Source organism: Borostomias antarcticus (genome assembly GCF_949987555.1).
Source record: "Borostomias antarcticus genome assembly, chromosome: 9".
Taxonomy (NCBI): domain Eukaryota; kingdom Metazoa; phylum Chordata; class Actinopteri; order Stomiiformes; family Stomiidae; genus Borostomias; species Borostomias antarcticus.
This window is the reverse complement of record NC_140242.1, coordinates 2,418,955-2,436,755: the sequence shown is the minus strand read 5'-3', so window position 1 is coordinate 2,436,755 and position 17,801 is coordinate 2,418,955. Positions and strand designations below refer to the sequence as shown.

The 17,801-nt window shown below is 44.2% G+C and overlaps 1 protein-coding gene across 1 annotated transcript in view; it reads left to right on the top strand.

Moving 5' to 3' along the window:
- prkdc (protein kinase, DNA-activated, catalytic subunit) overlaps positions 1-17,801 on the top strand; it is a gene marked incomplete at its 5' end in the record, with an annotated part of 75,380 nt that overhangs the window by 24,727 nt on the left and 32,852 nt on the right. The window contains 17 exons of the mRNA XM_084443512.1: positions 899-1,001; positions 1,536-1,669; positions 1,912-2,142; positions 2,612-2,838; positions 3,205-3,413; positions 4,381-4,513; positions 5,214-5,372; positions 5,699-5,902; positions 6,271-6,459; positions 6,542-6,646; positions 6,931-7,098; positions 8,076-8,203; positions 8,903-9,110; positions 9,464-9,642; positions 10,545-10,713; positions 11,678-11,743; positions 12,329-12,392. Coding sequence (XP_084299638.1) covers positions 899-1,001; positions 1,536-1,669; positions 1,912-2,142; positions 2,612-2,838; positions 3,205-3,413; positions 4,381-4,513; positions 5,214-5,372; positions 5,699-5,902; positions 6,271-6,459; positions 6,542-6,646; positions 6,931-7,098; positions 8,076-8,203; positions 8,903-9,110; positions 9,464-9,642; positions 10,545-10,713; positions 11,678-11,743; positions 12,329-12,392 — 2,676 coding nt within the window. The remainder of the gene's footprint in view (positions 1-898; positions 1,002-1,535; positions 1,670-1,911; positions 2,143-2,611; positions 2,839-3,204; positions 3,414-4,380; positions 4,514-5,213; positions 5,373-5,698; positions 5,903-6,270; positions 6,460-6,541; positions 6,647-6,930; positions 7,099-8,075; positions 8,204-8,902; positions 9,111-9,463; positions 9,643-10,544; positions 10,714-11,677; positions 11,744-12,328; positions 12,393-17,801) is intronic.

Here is a 17,801-nt window from a genome sequence, read left to right as displayed (position 1 = left end):
GGCCTCATTTACTACTGACCCATGTTGTTGATTGATTGAGATCATTTTCAGCTGCTTCCATGCTGCCCCTCGTTTGGACGTTCACAGCGCGCTAATACTAGTGCAATGCAATGGTACAGGCTAATGCAATGCAATCTGTTTTCTCTAATGCTAGTGCAGTGCAACCTATTTTCTCTCATGTTACCTACCTAATGACTGCTACCTACCTAATTAATTAGTGCTGTTGTTTACATTCCTAGGTAATGGGAAGTATCACTCCGCCGCCTTACTTCCTTAGAGAAAATTAGTCTAGTAAAGGATTAAACGAGAGTTTGACTTAAAAAATGATTAAAAACACTCAAATTAAAGGATAAGCATTCCATGTTTAGCCTATACCTGGCTTCCCTGGCATGTATCTGACTAGTACTGTACAGGTTAAAATATTTCTGTTTTGTGCAGAGTTCTGTCAAGAACACGAAATTCGGATTCGGATGACTTTTGCAGAGGTTTACAGCGTGAAGGGATGGCTGTTGTATGTTCAGTGAAATCAGTACTGTTTACAAGTTACTGTTGTTTCTAAACGTTTTAGAGTTTTTCGATTGTGACCATAGCTAGCAACAAGCTAGAGTGCGTTTCGTTTGGGTGCACTGTGGAGTAGTCTGGGAGTGGATTGTAGCTTGTACCATTGCATTGCACTAGCATATACAAGACAATAATGCCCAACCGAGGGGCAGCATGGAAGCATCTGAAAATGATCTCCATCAATCAACAACATAATGGCTAAGTTGTAAATGAGACTCTACTGTATGTCCAAAATTCTGAATTATCCCTTTAAACACTTGTTGGGTTTAGATAAAAATGCATAATGCGCATTTCCACAAGAGGATAAAACAACATCCATAATCCTCTATGTTCCCAGGGACCTTGCAGCAGTGTGCGACTGCCATCGACCACCTGGCCAGAATCATCAAACACAAGGCTGACAGCCTGAACCAGCACAACGCCAGGAGACGCATCCCCAGGTGACACTCCTGGATGATCTCTCTTTTCTTGGAGCATTCCCGTTTACTATTCCTCATTACTATTCCGGATTACTATTCCCCATTACTATTCCTGATTACTATTCCTGATTACACTATTCCTCATTACTATTCCTGATTACTACAGTATTCCCCATTACTATTCCTGATTACTATTCCTCATTACTATTCCTCATTACTACAGTATTCCCCATTACTATTCCTGATTACTATTCCTCATTACTATTCCTGATTACTATTCCTCATTCCTATTCCTGATTACTACAGTATTCCCCATTACTATTCCTGATTACTATTCCTGATTACTATTCCTGATTACTATTCCTCATTACTATTCCTGATTACTATTCCTCATTACTATTCCTGATTACTACAGTATTCCCCATTACTATTTCCCATTTCTGTCCCCCATTACTATTCCCAATAAGTATAACAATGTGAATCATACTCAGAAATTCCCTAACAGTTCTGTAGATCTAGATCAAGTGTTCTGGTGTTCTCCCATCTTTCCACAAGGGGGTTTTCCCAGGAGGAAAGAGTGTGTCTGTCGCACTTGGTCAGGTGGCTTCTGGAGCAGAGTGGCCGAGCCCAGACCGAGTGCCGTCACAAGTGCATGGAGCTCTTTTTTGACCTGGTGAAATTACTACCAGGTGAGCTGTTTTGTGTGAAATGTATAATCTTGCCATGAACCTGTGTAGATGCATTTTGTTTAAAATGATTTCAGCGTGGGTGGCCCAGTATGGGCGCCAGGGGTTTAATGTGGAGAAGGGTGTCCCTCTTTATTCCTCACCAAAGGGCCTCTAGGGGTGGGGCCATTAAGACAAACTAACCACTCCTGTATGTGGTTTGCGGTATTTGTTCATGGTGTGATTCTAAATTCTGTAATGTCTAGGTAAGAAGCCCGCCTCCCAGTGGCTGGAGGGGGTGCTGCAGCAGCAGGGCGTCGGGTTCCTCATCTCCAGGTTCGAGGGGGCCGGCCTACTCTCCCAGCCCACACTGAGGAGTCTGCGGGGCCCCTTCAGTGTGCGGGCCACTCTGCAGTGGATGGACCTGCTGCTGGCCGCGCTGGACTGCTACAACACCTTCATCGGGTCCCACGTCGTCAAGCCCCAGCAGATACTGGGTGAGCCACCGGATGTACTGTAGATGCACTGCTTGGTCACTATAGGTATAGGTAGGTATAGGTACTGCATTTGTAACGCCAGTGTAATATGTTACACTGGCCCGGAGCGCCATTCACACACCAATGGCAAGGCGCTTGCCTGCTCATTGGGAGCAATTTGGGGTTCAGTGTCTTGCCCAAGGACACTTCGACAGGTAGTCAGGAGGAGGCGGGATTCGAACCACCGACCCTACGATCACTGAACGACCCGCTCTACCAACTGAGCTATACCGCCGCCCCTATGTCCACTACGCAGACAGGCAGATCAGTGCAGATGCAATTTTCTTATGAAAGACAGATGGGGAATGCAGAGCAGCTACTGCATCATTGGTGAAATCATCTCGATAGTGATCTCATAGCCCACCTAGCACGCCAGCAAGACCCCTAACCCTAACCCTAACTAAATAAAGCATTGTGTTTGTATTCCAAGGGTCCAGTGCAGAGTCCAGCTTTCTTGAGGCCCTCAGGTTCTTCCTGGCGGAGCTGGCCATGTGTGGGCTGGAGGCGGCAGAGAGCTGCTTCACAGTCGGCCAGAAGTCCTCTCTCTTCAGTCCCAGAGAGACGGACCAATACGACTACAGCAAGTGCACCATCATTGTGCGGCTGCTGGAGTTTGCTACAATGGTGTTGGTCAAATGTCATCAGGACTTTTGGAAGGTAAAGGTTTCTGTTGTTGCTTTTATTGATTGTGCAAAGTGAATGTAGTGTAGACACACTAGGCAGAAATAATTCAGAAACTATCCTAAAAATATATCCTATAAAAATATATAAAATATCCTATCAAAAATCCTCTTGTTTGGCCAGAATGTCCAGTTGCACATTAACTGATTAGATTTTGGTGGTCAAAGGTCAATATCAAAGGTCAAAACATGTTTAGAGCAACCTGACTTTTGGTGAAGGCATACATCCGCAAAGCATTATTTCTAGTTCAAATTATAAATCACATTTTATTTATGAGCCCATTCACGTTTCACATCCTATAACGTTAGGTTTGAGTGCCACAGCTCCCTCTTCTCTCCACAGCTGCTGGAGAAGGACGTCTTTCACTCCTCCTTCTTTGAGCTTGTGTCTGTGTGCGTGTGTGAGCCAACCACCCTGGGGTTCAACCTGTCTGACCTGGAGGTGATGAGGAACCTGCCGGAAGTGTGTGTTCCCCTGCTGAGGGCCGTGCTGGGTACACCCTATCACACCAGTCTAGAGGACAGCATCAGGAAGAGAATATGCAACCAAAGGTACTCTTGAGTTGATCATGTGATTATTACACAACGGTGAGGGAGAACATTGAGAGGGGTGCTGGGTGAAGTACTAGACCTGGTCCAGGGCGATATCCTACAGATAACGCCCTGTTACTCTCAATGCAATTTACCTATGAATGCGCTTCATCGGCCCACTCGTCCGAGTCTACAGACAAAACCGTTTCGTTACTCACCAAAGTAAACACATCGTTGGAAAGATAAAAGCCTTTTCTCAGAGGTGGCTACAGTTTGTAGTGCCCCACCTTTCAAATAAAAGGCAAATTTGTACACTTAAATGTCTAATATCCACAGCGCATCGACTGTCTTCTATCGGCGAATCGGCTCGATTCGATTGTTTAGCCTACTCACTGCTGCCGCCCATGTTGGGGATGATGCATTACATTACATTATTTACATGTTTTATTTACATGTTTTAAAAAGTTTAAAATTTGCCATAGTTAATAACTCAGCGTTAATGTTCTCCCGCTAATCAGATACCTCAACGCGAGTCTCTCAACACCATTTAAGATGTAATGCATACAGGCGTAGGATATCGCCCTGGACCAGGTCTAGGTGAAGTACAGTAGCCTAAAAGCAGAAATTAGCAACATTCTTTAAACCGACATACAGTAATGCAGTTATTTGACAACCGGAATTGTTTAGATGACATTTTGAGCTATACATTAAAGTACATTTCCCAAACATTCTCTAGATTTATTACATTTACAGATTTATTTAGATGTATTACATTATTATTAAAATCTGTGAAATTGTTGCCTCTAATGGTGGATAAGGGAAGTCTTTCCACTACAGTAGGTTGTCTGATCAGAGTATGTTCTGCTCTGTAAATAACACGCGCTGTGGAAGTAGTCAGGAAATCATGCTGCCAAACATACCAGAGATGGGCAGGCTCCTTGGGTAAGCATGTTTGTTGTGTAAACATGTTTGTTTGTTTGTTTCCTAGTGTGGAGAAGCTGTGCAGTGTGGACTTGTACTGTCCTGATCCCTGTGCCAGCCATGCCCAGATGGAGATGATGCTCTCTGCGTGTAAGCAGCTCCACAAAGCAGGCTTCTTCCAGTCGGTTCTTCACGGCCAGGTACCACAAAGCCTCTGCTGCTGAAGTCTTGTTGGCAGTACCTGTACTTTTACCTGCTCCACTTCCAGGCCCCAATGATCTGTTGTTTGCTCTCATTGCACCCATTTTCCAATGGTAATATTCAGAGTTTCCAGCCAGAGTTGAGCCTCTGAGCGGTGAAGGGAAGGTCTGCATTGGGAGTAGAAGAGGCCAGCAGTGTGCAGCTCATTGTCCTTGGGCTTTTGGTTTTACCGGCAAACAGCCACCGTATATAGCTGCCCTGTTGGACAGGAATGCTCCAGCCCATCAAACACGTTCTAGTGACTGGATCACACTTAAAGTTCCACGGACTAGTACAGGACTTGGCAGGACAGCATTTACTTATGCAGCCCCAAAGTCCTGGAATGACATTCAGTCCAAGTTAAATCTGGAAGTTCTTCCTTCCCTAAAGGAATTTAAATGCCTGATTTCATTTCTTTATGATACATGTTGTAACTGTTTTTAACTAAGTGCACGGTACATTGTTTTATTGTTTTGTTGTTCTATTTTGTTGTACACTCAGCAGCTCTGCAAATGAGGTGGCCTCACCTCAGAGCTCACCTGAGTATAAATAAAGGTTTAAAAAAAAAAAAAAAAAATGTCAGCTTTATACGTGTATACATGTTTGGTTTTATATGTCATCTTTATACGCACCTGTGTTGTGTGCCTCTATGTGATGAAGGATCCCGGATACACCAAGTCCCTGGGGTCCAGGCTGCTCATGGCCGTGTACAGAGGCATCGCCCCCGGGGACGAGAGGCGGGCGCTGCCCTCCATGGATGTGAGCAGCAGACGCTTAGCAGACGGTCTGCTTCAGATGGCCTTCTCCCTCGGTGGACAGGTTAGTAGAGCTTCAGAAAAAAACAGAATCATCAAACTAGAACTATACTAACATCAAAAGAACCAATGCTTTTGCCATACAGTACAATATGGCAAATGTGCTAATGCATTCTATACTGAACATCTCAAAAAAGTATTTGGGAGGACATCTGAAAATGTCTTGTAATCTGTCAGGTCCTCTTCTTCAGTGGTCCTTTGTACTTTTTCATTCATTTGATCGACAAGTGCAAACAGACTTGCTTGATGAGGACAGAGTGGAGCCTTTGTCCAGGAGGGGTCAGGAGGAACCAGCAGCGGGAGGTGTGACTGGTTGAGTTTTTCTTCCAGAGTGACCCTCTGGTGGGCCTGTTGTTGAACACCATCATGCTCTCCGTGCCGCTGGCTGGATGCCGTAATCGCAACTTCCTCAGTTTCTCCCATGGAGAGTACTTCTACAGCCTCTTCCAGATGACGGTCAACTCCGAGCTGCTGAGTAATCTGGACAGCACCGTGCCCCAGCTCATGACCTCTGCCCCCCAGAACCCCAGCATGGTACTGACCAGGCTTCCCTTCTCACACATGGTTTGGTTGTACAGTAGGACCCCACTCATCCGAACTTCAGAGATCCGAACCTCCCGGTCTACCGGACAGGCTTAAAAACTTTTTTGGAGCCTGCTATCTGGTTACCGGTGGGATTTTCATTACAGTACTGTATCCTACTGTGAATAAAAACAGAACTGTATGTAGACCTACATGTTTCCTGTAGGCTGTAGCCGGACATTTCAGAGATACGAACGACCTTCGGTCCCGTTGGGTTCGGATAAGTGGGGTCCTACTGTACTTCATTACACACAGATGCCTTCGTCTGATTCTCCCAGTGAGGGAGAAGTGATTTGTGATTGTCTCTGTGTGCGTGGTAGGTGAGTGTGCTGTTGAACGGCATGCTGGACCATAGTTTCCGTGAGCGGGCGGTGAGGAAGAGCCAGGGCGGCCGGCTGGTGGAGCAGGTGCTGCGTGACTGGGAGAGACTGCGCTCCTGGTGGGGCTCCAGCACCTCCACCCCCGAGAGCAAGACGGCCACCCTCACACTGCTCTGCAAGCTCCTACAGGTGCAGGGACATGGGAATATCATTTAAATCAGCAGTTTCCAATTAATTTGTACTTGATACATCTTTTTTTTAATCCCCCTAGATTGACTCCTCCATGTGCAGCGATATCAACCATGAGGCCTTTCATGTGGTCTTCTCCACGTTCACCACACTTATTGTGGACACGGCACTGCCATTGAATCTCAAGGTAAGACGTCAATAAATATTAGGCAATATATGCAGCTGTGTGTTCCTCTGATGATGTCATATGCAGCTGTGTGTGTTCCTCTGATGATGTCATATGCAGCTGTGTGTTCCTCTGATGATGTCATATGCAGCTGTGTGTGTGTATGTGCGTTCATATGCAGCCGTGTGTTCCTCTGATGATGTCATATGCAGCTGTGTGTTCCTCTGATGATGTCATATGCAGCTGTGTGTGTTCCTGTGATGTCATATGCAGCCGTTTGTGTGCTCCTCCAACCTCCTCTGCAGAGCCAGGCCCTGTTCATGCTGCCGTTCTTCACGGGGCTGGCGGAGCCGGCCTTGGCGGAGCTGCAGAGGAGCCTGGAGGCCCTGGTTGCCGCCCACTTCCCCCTGCAGTCAGACGAGTTCCCCAGGGGCTCCCTGCAGCGCAACAACTACATGGACTGCATCAGAAAGGTAAAGGGAAAGGGTTTGTTATGTTATTTTTATTTATAATACGCCCCCCAACCAACTGTTACATCAGCCCGGGGCGCAGCCCAGGTACAAAGAGAGACAAACAAAAACAAAGGACTGCAAACGAACAGATTAACAAGAAACGGCAGGAATTGGAGAGTGGCTGGCTGCTGTCGGGCGTAGCGCCGCCATCATGCTTCCTAACAAAGCGCTTCACAATACAAATAACAGATAAAAAAGGAAGAAAGAGCAACATAAAAAATGCAATACGACTATTACGACATACAAAATACAGTACAAGGCAATTACAATGAGAGGGAAAGGGGGGGGATGTGCGTGTTTATGTGTGTGTGTGTTTCTGAAAGGGTTTGAACAGTCGAAGCAGCTTTCACCTTATAAAAGTAACTTGATTTGATTGACTTACTGTATTAAAGGGATAGTATGGTATTTTGGTCATTACGCCCTATTTGTGGTGTATGTCTAACATGAACCTGACACATACAGTAGAGATCATAGTTTCACTGATTGTTCAAGTATTGAGCTAGATCGACATTTTCGTCTGGCGTAAATTTCTTTACAAATTTCTTACTTTGGAAGTGGACGAGGCACGGGAAAATGCAAAATGTGTATTTTTTTTCAAAACGGGAAGCTTATTGTTTAATCTTACTTGGTCTCAGTATGCTGTGTTGGGAAATGTAGGCTATTTACAAATTGAATGTTGAAACAACAGTTAGATTTGAAACAGAACTATTTCACCAACCGCACTACCACTGTCAAGTTCCGCCCAGTGGAGGACTATGTGTCGTCTCTACAACGTAAACAGAGTGGAAGTTTACAGTGGTAGTTCGATCAGCGAAATAACTCTGTTTCAAATGTAACTTTTGGTTCAACATTCAATTTGCAAATAGCCTACATTTCCCAGGACAGCATACTGGACACTGGACAGCATACTTTAACAGATGGACCACATTTTGTTTCAGTTTCTGGATGCCTTACAACTCTCTCAAAGTCCCCTGCTGCTGAACCTGCTGGCTTCAGTTCTATGTCGGGACACGCCACACATCATGGAGGACCTGTTCCAGATGTGTTTCCAGAACATAGCAAGGCGGTCAGTTTCACCCAACTCCAACGGTGTAACATTGAGCCAGATCACTTTGCATTGGCATGTTCAATTTGGACCGTCACGTTGTTTGTTAACTCGTCTTTTGCTTGTGTCCGTATCAAGGTTATAATAGTTTAGCTTTTTTCATTAGTTTTTATTTTTATATCGTTTTAACTTTTTGTTTTCAATTTCAGTTTAGTTTTGATTAGTTTTAAAGCAGGTTTGCTAGTTTAGTTTATTTTTTATTTTTTGAAAATGCTTAGTTTTAGTTTCGTTTTTATTAGTTTCAGTATTAGTTTTAGTTTTTTATTCTTCTGTGCTAACCTTGTGAGACCATCCTGATCTCGTGAGCTCACGTTGTTTCACTCCGTGTGAAACAAACCATCAGGCGCACATCAGGTTACTCCTGCGCAGGGACACAGCTAAAGAAAATGGAGGATAGATCTCATATCCACCCAAAATACTAGGCTTATGTATGAAATAAAAAAGACTAAAACTAAGGACATTTTCTCAATCATTGTAGTTTATTTTAGTTAGTTTTGTAAACACACAATACAGTTTTAGTTAGTTATCGTTTTTTTGTAAAGTCTAGTTTTTATTTTTATTTCAGTTAAGTAAAATGTTTTTTCACACCTAGTTTTCGTTTTTTAGTTAGTTTTCGTTAACTATAATAACCTTGGTCCGTATGTGTCCCCCTGTGAGCAGGTCGAGCCCTGAGCGCCAGGAGCTGCTCCTGTGCGCGGTGTACAGAACTATTGAGCAGGGCGATGTGCCAGTGGCCTCCATGTTGCAGGCCATGCTGGACCGGGTCCTGCTGCCCCTGGCCTCTCACTGTGGCCTCAAGGCCCTGGCTCAGTTCTTCACCACTAACATCTCAGGCATCATGACCGCTCTACTGGCTCGCTTCTCCAAGGTCTGGAATTCAATTCATTAAGGATCATTCTTGTTTTGCACTGATGGCTGGAATGAGTAGATCAACACAGGGTTATGACCTATTTTCCATGGATATTACATTTACACCAGGGTTATTACCTACAGTATACACCAGGATTAGCTTGTATAAAAACAACAGTGATGAAAAAAAACCTGAGTGATGCAATAATAGTTTTGCTGCTTCAGCATAGGTGAAGGAAGTCAAAAAAAAAAAAATGTTTAAACTAATAAGTAATCTTCACAGTCCCGCTGGTGATCTATGATGACTTGGGCGAATAAGTAGATGAACTAGTATTGGAGAAATGTCCCCTAGTAATGCTGTGTTGATTTCAGTCCAGTCAAACAGCGTTTGAGGCCCAGCTGATGAAGAAGAGCGGTTGCTACAAGCTGATGGAGCTGCTGTACTCTCGGCTTCCCAAAGAGGAGGTCTACTCAAAGAGCTCCCAGATCAACCAAGCCTACTGTGGCTCCCTCAACACCGAGGGCAACGAGCTCTCCAAGACTCTGATCAAGTAAGTTAACAGAACCATTAAATATATACTGTACACCACTAAATATATACTGTACACCACTAAAGATATACTGTACACCACTAAATATATACTGTACACCATTAAAGATACTGTACACCACTAAATATATACGGTACACCACTAAATATATACTGTACACCATTAAAGATACTGTACACCGTTAAATATATATATACCTTACACCACTAAATATATACTGTACACCATTAAAGATATATACCGTGCACCACTAAATATATACTGTACACCATTAAAGATATATACCGTGCACCACTAAATATATACTGTACACCAGAGGTGACCACACTTCTTTGGCTTGTGAGCTACTTTGAAAATTACCAGCTCAACAAGATCTAACCCCGCTGAATTACCAGTTCAACAAGATCTAACCCCGCTGAATTACCGGTTCAACAAGATCTAACCCCGCTGAATTACCGGTTCAACAAGATCTAACCCCGCTGAATTACCAGCTCAACAAGATCTAACCCCGCTGAATTACCAGCTCAACAAGATCTAACCCCGCTGAATTACCAGCTCAACAAGATCTAACCCCGCTGAATTACCAGCTCAACAAGATCTAACCCCGCTGAATTACCAGCTCAACAAGATCTAACTCCGCTGGCGGGCACCCTTCGCCCCCAGAACCCCCGCACCTTTTTTCACTTAACATTGGGTTAGGGTTCGTGTGAGGAGGACGGACCACAGAGGGGGTGGGTTAGGGTTTGTGTGAGGAGGACGGACCACAGAGGGGGTGGGTTAGGGTTTGTGTGAGGAGGACGGACCACAGAGACAGGTAAGATAAGACAGGGAGATGAGGGAAATGACACAGTGACTGTTAAATGTTTGCCTGTTTCCTATTATTATTATTATTATTATTATAGGTCCTGCTTTGAAGCCTTCACTGAGAACATGACTGGGGAAACTCAGTTGCTGGAGATGAGGAGACAATACCATTGTGCTGCATATAACTGTGCTATAGCGGTCATCAGCTGCAGTTTCAACGAGACCAAATTCTACCAAGGCTTCCTCTTCACAGAGAAACCTGAGAAGGTGAACACTCGCCTGGGTGTTTATGGACGTTGTTATTCCTATAGTTGGAATTTTTAAAATATGGAGATCTGGAAAATGTGTATGCATTAATTCATTCTGTGAAGCCAATAGATCCATAATTTAGAAAACAGTGAACATTACCTTAAGTATGCATTGATTACTATTTACAGTAGCTACATAGTAACACAAAACCATTGTAGTTACATAGGAACTGCTCTATAATAACATGGGGAGGTTTAATGGTACAGTATAAGAGGAGGGGAGGATCTCCATTAAGGAGGGAGGGAGGATCTCCAGGAAGGAGGGAGGGTGGATCTCCAGTAAGGAGGGAGGATGGATCTCCAGGAAGCAGGGAGGGTGGATCTCCAGGAAGGAGGGAGGGTGGATCTCCAGGAAGGAGGGAGGGTGGATCTCCAGTAAGGAGGGAGGGTGGATCTCCAGGAAGGAGGGAGGGAGGATCTCCAGTAAGGAGGGAGGGTGGATCTCCAGTAAGGAGGGAGGATGGATCTCCAGTAAGGAGGGAGGGTGGATCTCCAGGAAGGAGGGAGGGTGGATCTCCAGTAAGGAGGGAGGGTGGATCTCCAGGAAGGAGGGAGGGAGGATCTCCAGTAAGGAGGGAGGGTGGATCTCCAGTAAGGAGGGAGGATGGATCTCCAGTAAGGAGGGAGGGTGGATCTCCAGGAAGGAGGGAGGGTGGATCTCCAGGAAGGAGGGAGGGTGGATCTCCAGTAAGGAGGGAGGATGGATCTCCAGGAAGGAGGGAGGGAGGATCTCCAGTAAGGAGGGAGGGAGGATCTCCAGGAAGGAGATTTAATTACATCATAATGTACGCCACAGTTAGTGTTACACTGCCATGTACACTTTAAGAGGTATGTTTAAATGAGCCTCAAATGGTCTTTTCATGTCATACACGTGAGATCCACCTACAAAAGTGCTCCTATAAAAGTGCTTTTTTCTTTCGCAGAACCAGTTAATTTTTGAAAATATCATCAACACTAAGAGGATGTACAGATTCCCAGTGGAAATAGAGGTATGTTTATGTTTATTATTTACCCCCCAGAATGATTTGCTATAGCATGTACATAACATCCCCATACCCCCCGGGTTATCTATTTATTTATTTATTCATATCCATATGGAGCTTGTACAGAATCCATCCAGGCCGGAACCTTGTCTTATCTTACCCCTATCTTTATATGGTATAGAAATGGTACTTTGGTAATTTGTAAATTGAGTATTGAAGTTTATCTGTATTGAGCTTAATCTTGGAGCCAGCAGCAATATTTCACTCAACAAGTACATGTGACGATAAAGAAATCTTTTCCTCTGATTGCCTAGCTGGTTTCTGAGTGCGTCCTTCTCTTCCTCTGATTGGCTAGCTGGTTTCTGAGTGTGTCCTTCCCTTCCTCTGATTGGCTAGCTGGTTTCTGAGTGCGTCCTTCCCTTCCTCTGATTGGCTAGCTGGTTTCTGAGCGCGTCCTTCCCTTCCTCTGATTGCCTAGCTGGTTTCTGAGTGTGTCCTTCCCTTCCTCTGATTGGCTAGCTGGTTTCTGAGCACGTTCTTCCCTTCCTCTGATTGGCTAGCTGGTTTCTGAGTGTGTCCTTCCCTTCCTAGGTGCCTCTGGAGAGGAAGAAGAAGTACATCATGATCCGTAAAGAAGTGAGTGAAGAAAGTGGAGGTAAGATTATACCTGTTGTTCACTCAAAAGCACCAGGCTAGTGGCGTACAATACATTTTATTGTTTGTTTATTGTTTATTAAGATCCCCATTATATTAGTCATTTAGCTGATGCTTTTATACAAAGCGACTTACAATGATTGCATTTAATTTAGGAAGTCAATGTACTACTACTCAACAGAACTCACAAGTGCATCTCTTCTCTAAACAAGTGACTAAGAACATAATCTGCTGAGAATGAGTGTGAGAATAGCAAACTAGAAGTACAATAGGTGCTTAAGAGGGAGGATCGTGGTAGTACTTCTTGAAGAGGTGAGTTTTTAGCCTGCAGAAAAAGATGGGCAGTGACTCTGCTGTCCTGACCTCAGTGGGCAGTTCATTCCACCACTGCAGGGCCAGGACAGAGAAGAGTAGTTAAGGTAGTGTATGTTATGATATTGTCAAGGTAGTGTATGTTATGATATTGTCAAGGTAGTGTATGTTATGATATTGTCAAGGTAGTGTATGTTATGATATTGTTAAGGTAGTGTATGTTATGATATTGTCAAGGTAGTGTATGTTATGATATTGTCAAGGTAGTGTATGTTATGATATTGTTAAGGTAGTGTATGTTATGATATTGTCAAGGTAGTGTATGTTATGATATTGTCAAGGTAGTGTATGTTATGATATTGTTAAGGTAGTGTATGTTATGATATTGTCAAGGTAGTGTATGTTATGATATTGTTAAGGTAGTGTATGTTATGATATTGTTAAGGTAGTGTATGTTATGATATTGTCAAGGTAGTGTATGTTATGATATTGTCAAGGTAGTGTATGTTATGATATTGTTAAGGTAGTGTATGTTATGATATTGTTAAGGTAGTGTATGTTATGATATTGTCAAGGTAGTGTATGTTATGATATTGTCAAGGTAGTGTATGTTATGATATTGTTAAGGTAGTGTATGTTATGATATTGTCAAGGTAGTGTATGTTATGATATTGTCAAGGTAGTGTATGTTATGATATTGTTAAGGTAGTGTATGTTATGATATTGTCAAGGTAGTGTATGTTATGATATTGTCAAGGTAGTGTATGTTATGATATTGTTAAGGTAGTGTATGTTATGATATTGTCAAGGTAGTGTATGTTATGATATTGTCAAAGTAGTGTATGTTATGATATTGTTAAGGTAGTGTATGTAATGATATTGTCAAGGTAGTGTATGTTATGATATTGTCAAGGTAGTGTATGTTATGATATTGTTAAGGTAGTGTACTGTAGGTCTGCAGTGCCCTCACTCTCACGGATGACTACATCGCCCCAGGTAACTCATCCTACCACAGGATCACACAGTGATGCCAATTAGAAGTACTTTCGGCAGCAGCAGCAGCAGCAGCTGAAAAGCCCCCACAGGTCCCGGAGCACAGAGCTTAACGCTATTCACCGAAAGCGCTCACGAAGAGGGATTTGTACTGGCAGTGGGCGGTGCACCACTCTAAAAAGTAGAAAAGGGCTTTGACTAAAGGGTCGGCCATTAGGTGATATACTGCAGGTGGACCACTCCTCAGGTTCTGTCTTTTTCTTACACTTACTAACAGAATCACTCACAGAATCACAATCATTCACATGCCACTCTAAATGTAATAAAATTGAAAAAATCTTTGGGTTTTTTATTTTTTTTATTTGCAAAAGCTGAAGGTTTATTTAAATTCCTTCACACCAAACGGTGATGGCGTTTATCGCCGGCGGTAGCCCCGCCCCCTTCCTCCGCGCCGACTGCATCTGGTTCCGCCTCTGAGGCCGGGCTCCTGGTGGACTGGCCGGGCGGAGGACGAGCGAACGCTCTCTTCCAGGAGGGCTCTCTTCTTTCTTCTGCTTTCCTCCTTTCTTTCTTTCCTCATTCGCTGAGGAAGAGGGAAAAAAAAAACAGCATAAACACCGGGCAAGTCCACCATGTCTGATTTCTATGACCCAAGTGAAAATGCCAACATGCACACTCTCCCACTGTTGTGGTGCTGGGAGTAAATCCCTTTAAAAGTTTCCAATGAAGAATAACGTACTCCCGCACACACTTTCTCTCTGCTTTTAATCAACGTTTCGGTTTCTACCTTCATCAGGACAGATTTTTGTAACGATGAGAATGTGAGTTCATTTCTATGACCTTCATCTGACCCTCGGGCTTCCCTGCTTGATACCACGCCTACCTTGACCGTTGTCTTGTTCCACATTCGGAGAAGCCATCTCAGTCCTGACAGGACGCTGAAGAACCCTGACAGGGTGCTGTAGAACCCTAACAGGATCTCTGCATGGCAGCCGGAGTTTCTATAGAGTTTCTGCACCAGAGAACTGGCCCACTGCGCCAGACGCATAACGAGCTCCTTGGAGGTGGTCCCCCTCTTCACTTCACCATCCCAGAGTCTGGTTCTGGTTCTGGTTCTGGTTCTGGTTCTGAAGCCAGACTTGGTGTCCACATCTTTTACAACCACCTCCATCTTCACCACGGTGCCTTGATCGGAACGGGTGAGGCTCTCATGTTCGGTGATGTTCTCAGGTTGGGTGACGTTCTCAAGTTGGGTGACGTTCTCAAGTTGGGTGGTGTTCTCAGGTTGGGTGATGTCCTCAAGTTGGGTGATGTCCTCAGGTGGGCTGAGGGTATCGAGAGCATCTTGTGACTGTAGCTGGGCATTTGGCGCCATTTCCGTTGTCTTTGTCGCATCGCATACGTTGTCGCAGAGTGAGATGTTTGGTGATTGTAGTCTGAAGCTGTCCAGGGTGGCAGACAACTGCTCAGGTCCCACAGTTGAAACGCTGTTCGGAAAACTCTCAGGGTCTGGAGGCTTGCGCATTGCGGGTGCTATCAACAGAGCCGCTGTAAAGAGACACTTCAATATACGAAATTCCATTTTGCATGAAGACTATTGCTAAAACAATAAGAAGTGGCTTCACTCTGAAGAAATCGTTTAGTTGTGAGTTCCTCAGAACGTTCCCAAGGTATAACAGAATTCCGTTGTTATGATGACATAATAGTCACAAAATATATCTATATCTATGACATCATAATGGTACTACTGCTGCCTTCAAGGTTGGTTGTTGGTTGTTCTGAGCAGAGCATCGCAAAAGCCTATTGGCTCGTAGGCAAAACGATTTAGAAAGTTCAAAAACAACTGCTCACATGCATCACTGTTGCTCTTTATAAGCAGCTATAGCTACAGTTTCGTGACATCCCATTCACATCCCTTACAGCCAAGCACAACTGCATTAAACAAATATCGCTTCTTTAAATGTAATCAGTTTAGCTATACTGTAGCTACTGTATACTGCAGTCAGTCCCGCACTCACGGTCAAGTACTGCATGGGCTGAGGACGCGCTTGGGAAACAAACTCCGAGCATGGGGAACACGGCCATATGGATATTGAGAGACATCCACACTCTGTGAACTATAACCAATATTTAGAGCTGAAACTAACTGCATGACACATCATTGCTTATCCAGTTTGTATGACCATCTGCTATGAATGCGCAGTGGGCTCATCGGCCAGGGTTCTTTAAAACTCTTTTGATTGTCTAGACCAGGGGTGTCAAACTCTGGCCCGCGGGCCAAATTTGGCCCGCCGTGTAATTATATTTGGCCCGCGAGGCAATACCAAATGACTACTAGAGCTGGCCCGCCAGTATTATACAGCGCATTCACCGCTAATACTACAAATCCCATAATGCTCTGCTGTTGTTTTGGCGCGTCAATCAAGACAGGACCCAGAAACGCCCTCTCTTCTGTGACAGTAGTCACAGCAATCTCATACTACAACTGTAACCATGTTACCCCTTCTTAAAAATGGCGAAAAGAAAGGCAGAAAACAGAAGCTTTACGTTATGTAACGTCTCACTGTGATAGAGACACCTGTGTTGACCTAGTCGGCCGCTGTGTTTGCTCTGTTCCTGTTCATTCAATCCTGTCTGCCTTCTTGCCGGCCTGTCTGCCTGCCTGTCTGCCTGGCTGTCTGTCTGCATGCCGGCTGTGTCTGTCTGCCTGGCTGTAGGACAGTCAGGGTTTTACAAGCTTCTCTACTGAGCAGATGGAGCACCAACACTTGTGTCTGAGGGCGTATTCACATATGTTAGTGCACACCATTGATGCGCACCAAAAGCGAAAGTGATAAGTGCATATTCAATGTTAAAGCAAAACTTGTTTGGGTCCATATTAACATTTTCATTTGTTCAATGTTGGCCCGCGACTTTGTTCAAGTTTTACATTTTGGCCCACTGTGTATTTGAGTTTGACACCCCTGAGACCTAGGGGCTTGTTTTATTATGCAGTATATGTATACATGTTAATTTAGCAATGTTTTAAATTGACAAACGTGTATGACCATGGCACAACTCAAACGGGATCAAGAAATTATTTGTCTCTTGCCGTTGACTACCGTACATATTTTCTCCGATTTAGGGTCCCATGGTGGTTTGCACTTCTCCTTAGGCACTCAGATGTCAGAGGAACACCTACAGAACCCTCCCTTTGGACGTGACCAAAATTTGGACAGTTGGACACTAGATGGCCTAGCCCAAAACTACCACTACTCCTCTCTACTCTAATGTATCCAATATTATAAAACAATTCCTAAAAATGTATTGGCAATAGGAAAAATGAACTGTAGTTAGCACTCCTAGTGGTGGTCTCTGGAACATATAGATCGAACAAACGAGCAACGTTTTAATAGCCACCCCTCCGATTTCATTGTGTGGGGGATAACGATGCACAGCCTATTATGTACAGTGGGGATTATTCGAGTACAACCACTGCCTCTGCAGGAAAAGCCCACAGCAAGGCCAGCCAGAGTACAGTATGTATGGGTAAAGACATTCCAGCATAGTTGTTTAATGGCACCTTCACTCCGATTCCATTGTGTGGTGGACAACAATGCACAGTATTATGTATGAGAACATCACCGAGCCATGTTGCAGTTGCACTTTCTCTCTGGTATAGGTGGCGTTTGGAAAAGGGATAGGAAATGATCTCTCCTGTGCTCTCTCTCTCTCTCTCTCTCTCTCTCTCTCTCTCTCTCTCTCTCTCTCACACCAAGGCCAGAGCCTGGAGGATATTAACAACTGAGAAATGAGTAGTATAATTTCCTCACCAAATGCCAGCTGCAGGTTGTCCGTAGTCAGAGCAGCAGCCCTGGGCAAATCATTTTGTCGCTGACCGCCGAGAGGTGGAAAACCGGATTAAAATACCCCTTCAACACAGAGCAATATCTCAATGTTTAAAACCTTACGGAAATAGTACATACTACTGCAGCTTTAAAGTTGCTGTTTTTTCACATGCGTAGGTTAACTGAATGGTGATGGATTGGACAGGAGTGAGGAAAGACACGAGCTTATGCAATAGCACTTACTGTATGTTATGATATTGTTAAGGTAGTGTATGTTA